Below are 4,934 nucleotides of genomic sequence, written 5' to 3' on the forward strand. Positions count from 1 at the left end.
TAATCTTCAGTAAATCTGCAGTAAATCTCCAGTAATCTTCAGTGATCTCCAGTAATCTTCAGTAAATCTGCAGTAAATCTCCAGTAATCTTCAGTGATCTCCAGTAATCTTCAGTGATCTCCAGTAAATCTCCAGTAATCTTCAGTGATCTCCAGTAATCTTCAGTGATCTCCAGTAATCTTCAGTGATCTCCAGTAAATCTGCAGTAAATCTCCAGTAATCTTCAGTGATCTTCAGTGATCTCCAGTAATCTTCAGTAAATCTGCAGTAAATCTCCAGTAATCTTCAGTGATCTCCAGTAATCTTCAGTGATCTCCAGTAATCTTCAGTAATCTTCAGTAAATCTGCAGTAAATCTCCAGTAATCTTCAGTGATCTTCAGTGATCTCCAGTAATCTTCAGTAAATCTGCAGTAAATCTCCAGTAATCTTCAGTGATCTCCAGTAATCTTCAGTGATCTCCAGTAAATCTCCAGTAATCTTCAGTGATCTCCAGTAATCTTCAGTAAATCTGCAGTAAATCTCCAGTAATCTTCAGTGATCTCCAGTAATCTTCAGTGATCTCCAGTAATCTTCAGTGATCTCCAGTAATCTTCAGTGATCTCCAGTAAATCTCCAGTAATCTTCAGTGATCTCCAGTAATCTTCAGTGATCTCCAGTAATCTTCAGTGATCTCCAGTAAATCTCCAGTAATCTTCAGTGATCTCCAGTAATCTTCAGTGATCTCCAGTAATCTTCAGTGATCTCCAGTAAATCTCCAGTAATCTTCAGTGATCTCCAGTAAATCTCCAGTAATCTTCAGTGATCTCCAGTAATCTTCAGTGATCTCCAGTAAATCTCCAGTAATCTTCAGTGATCTCCAGTAATCTTCAGTAAATCTGCAGTCAATCTCCAGTAATCTTCAGTGATCTCCAGTAATCTTCAGTGATCTCCAGTAATCTTCAGTGATCTTCAGTGATCTTCAGTAATCTCCAGTAATCTTCAGTGATCTCCAGTAATCTTCAGTGATCTCCAGTAATCTCCAGTAATCTCCAGTAATCTTCAGTGATCTCCAGTAATCTTCAGTGATCTCCAGTAATCTTCAGTAAATCTGCAGTAAATCTCCAGTAATCTTCAGTGATCTCCAGTAATCTTCAGTGATCTCCAGTAAATCTCCAGTAATCTTCAGTGATCTCCAGTAATCTTCAGTAAATCTGCAGTCAATCTCCAGTAATCTTCAGTGATCTCCAGTAATCTTCAGTGATCTCCAGTAATCTTCAGTGATCTTCAGTGATCTTCAGTAATCTCCAGTAATCTTCAGTGATCTCCAGTAATCTTCAGTGATCTCCAGTAATCTTCAGTAATCTTCAGTGATCTCCAGTAATCTCCAGTAATCTCCAGTAATCTTCAGTGATCTCCAGTAATCTTCAGTGATCTCCAGTAATCTTCAGTGATCTCCAGTAATCTTCAGTGATCTCCAGTAATCTTCAGTGATCTCCAGTAATCTTCAGTGATCTCCAGTAATCTTCAGTGATCTCCAGTAATCTTCAGTAATCTTCAGTGATCTCCAGTAATCTCCAGTAATCTCCAGTAATCTTCAGTGATCTCCAGTAATCTTCAGTAAATCTGCAGTCAATCTCCAGTAATCTTCAGTGATCTCCAGTAATCTTCAGTGATCTCCAGTAATCTTCAGTGATCTCCAGTAATCTTCAGTGATCTCCAGTAATCTTCAGTGATCTCCAGTAATCTTCAGTGATCTTCAGTAAATCTTCAGTAAATCTCCAGTAAATCTGCAGTAAATCTCCAGTAATCTTCAGTGATCTCCAGTAAATCTGCAGTAAATCTCCAGTGATCTTCAGTAAATCTGCAGTAAATCTCCAGTAATCTTCAGTGATCTTCAGTAAATCTGCAGTAAATCTCCAGTAATCTTCAGTGATCTTCAGTAAATCTTCAGTAAATCTCCAGTAAATCTGCAGTAAATCTCCAGTGATCTTCAGTGATCTTCAGTAAATCTGCAGTAAATCTCCAGTGATCTGCAGTGATCTCGCTTCTTCTCCAGTAAATGTGTCTTGATTTAAAGGAACACTTCGACTTTTTGGGACTTTAGCTTATTCCCCGTATCCCCCAGAGTTAGATAAGTCCACACACACCCTTCTCATCTCCGTGCGTGCTTTAAGTCTGTTTGACGCACCCACCGCTAGCCTAGCTTAGCACAAAGACTGGATGTAAATGGCTACAGCTAGCATACTAATCCCAATAAGTGACAAAATAATGCCAACATTTTCCTATTTACATGTTGTGATGTGTATAGTCACAGTGTGTACAAATAACAAGGTCATACGAGACACAGACATTTTTTAAACGTTTAAATACTGGGAACTATATTCTCAGAGGGCGAAGCACTGCTACTTGGGCGGAGTGATTAGCGCAGCACCCGAGAAGCACCGTGGTGAGGAGCAGAGACTGAGAGTTCGCTCAGAGTTGGAGTAATAGAGTCAGCAATTACTAGATAGTAAATGCAAAGTTTACATTCATGGGTGTTCGCTGTATTGTAAAGAGCTGCGACAATAAACAGGGGAATTCCAACCAAAAACGCTGACCTGATGAATCAATGGCTACTTGCTCTGGATATAGATCCAAACACACCTGTAGACATCATCAAGGACTATCGCGTTTGCTCAGAACATTTCACTGAGGACGACTATTTTGAAATTTTTTAATTTGCCACACGGAGCATGAAACATGTGCTGAAGGATAACGTTACGGCCATCCCATCGATAGTAAAGACAGGACAAAGTGGATCGGCTGCGGCTGCGGTAAGTGTCCCGTTATGTTTTTAGATGACTAGCCTACTGTTACAGTGCCATTAGCTAGATGTAATGTAACCTTCGTGACACTATTACATGAATAGGGTGCTCACTATATATTACAGTTGTTCCCGGGCTCCATGTATCCCCTGTAATGTTAGTATTGTGTTGTCACAAACGCGCTCTATCGCCCCAGTAACAAATAAGCGGCGCTAAAGGTAACTTTCAGGACTGAAGCCTTCAACTTATAATGAATTGGAGGGGGGGATGGGCAGTTTTTATTTTTGAGAAACAGTGACCTTGTTTGTGAAATAGCAGGCTACTCCCGTTCTGATTCTCCCCTCGACCTCAGTCTGTTCGGCATCTTGTCTATCAGCTTCCAAAGTTTGTAACTCCTCCTCTGTGTATTCTGGCTCAAAACGATATGGTTCTGGATCTTGGTTTGATACCAAATAAAAATCCTCTGACAATTCATCAAAGTCAGCCATGATCACGAATCACGTTCGCTACTAGCTAGTTAGTCACGTTGGTTTTGTTGACGGAACGGCGCTTCTCGAGTGCTGCGCTAATCACTCCGCCCAAGTAGCAGTGCTTCGGCTTCTGAGAAAATAGTTCCCAGTATTTAAACGTTTAAAAAATGTCTGTGTCTCATATGACCTTGTTATTTGTACACACTGTGACTATACAAATCACAACATGTAAATAGGAAAATGTTGGCGTTATTTTGTCACTTAATGGGATTAGTATGCTAGCTGTAGCCATTTACATCCAGTCTTTGTGCTAAGCTAGGCTAGCGGTGGGTGCGTCAAACAGACTTAAAGCACGCACGGAGATGAAAAAGGTGTGTATGGACTTATCTAACTCTGGGGGATACGGTGAATAAGCTAAAGTCGAAGTGTTCCTTTAATAAAGTTTAGATATTTATGCAGGAAAACGAGACCAAAATACATATTCTTTTGCGGTGTGGACTGATAATATCTCACTATTTTAGAATGAAACACTGATTCATTCCAATCATCAGAGATTCAATCATACGCAGTTTGACCCAAATTAGGAGTTTTATGAATAATAAAATGAATATTCTTCACTAAAGTAGGTCTATTATACTTCATGGACAGCTGATAACTCTCCTAGACAGTGAAACATCAGACTGTGACTGAGGTAATTAATGATTAATGAGGTGAAATTAAACTCTGACGAGGATCCAAAACAAAAATACGATAGGTTTGATTGTATTTCTTTCTTAAATACTGTTTAATTAGGCAATTCTGAAAAACTTAAAACTTAATTTTACTCGCCAGGTATCAATAAATAAACATAATAAATGCGAGTAAAGTTGCTCTTTCTCTACCATTCCTCACCCAAGAAACCCCAAACACTAATTAAAGTTACAAGTTAGTGTTAATCAGAGAAATTAATCACGGTTAGTTAAATCAGTCATCAGAGACACTCGATGGCCACGCGCTTACCTGAGCCGCGCGTGCAGGTTGGCCACAGGCACGCGCACAGCGCCAGGACGAGCCGTAACGGGTCCATTTAAGAAAAGACTTTAACTAAAGCAGGTTTACACACTGTAATTACTTAACTCAATCCACTCATCACGCGCCATCTACAGAAGTTTCGTAACTTTTTTTTTTTTTGAGTTTGTCGATGACAATCTCCTCAGATTTATCAGTCGCTGTTTAGACCCTCGTCAGAAGTGAGCTGGTGAGTTTTGAAGGCAGTTCTGTCATGTCAAGGCTCGACTCTTGGCACTGCACGCGAGCGCCGCGACACAACGCTCCCGTGTAGACTGGAAGCGCGCGCACTGCAGACAGCGCGTGAGGGAGAAGTGACCCATCATTCCCAAGATTAAACACTTCAGATTAAAAACCACACAGTATTACAGAGAGAAACAGCTTTCTGATGCTTATCTATCTATCTATCTATCTATCTATCTATCTATCTATCTATCTATCTATCTATCTATCTATCTATCCTCTGTCTATCTATCTATCTATCTATCTATCTATCTATCCATCTATCTATCTATCTATCTATCTATCTATCTATCTATCTATCTATCTATCTATCTATCTATCCTCTATCTATCTATCTATCTATCTATCTATCTATCCTCTGTCTATCTATCTATCTATCTATCTATCTAT

At 39.7% G+C, this 4,934-nt stretch overlaps 1 protein-coding gene across 1 annotated transcript in view; it reads right to left on the reverse strand.

Annotated features, from left to right (window-relative positions):
- Positions 1-4,456, reverse strand: part of LOC311294803 (von Willebrand factor A domain-containing protein 1-like) — a gene marked incomplete at its 3' end in the record, with an annotated part of 9,435 nt that extends 4,979 nt beyond the window's left edge. The window contains exon 1 of the mRNA XM_084415831.1: positions 4,254-4,456. Within this exon, the coding sequence (XP_084271957.1) occupies positions 4,254-4,320 (67 nt within the window). The 5' untranslated portion in view covers positions 4,321-4,456. The remainder of the gene's footprint in view (positions 1-4,253) is intronic.
- Between the last annotated feature and the right edge of the window lie 478 nt (positions 4,457-4,934).

The sequence above is a fragment of the Rutilus rutilus genome (assembly GCF_951802725.1).
Source record: "Rutilus rutilus genome assembly, chromosome: 8".
In the NCBI taxonomy this organism is placed as follows: Eukaryota; Metazoa; Chordata; class Actinopteri; order Cypriniformes; family Leuciscidae; genus Rutilus; species Rutilus rutilus.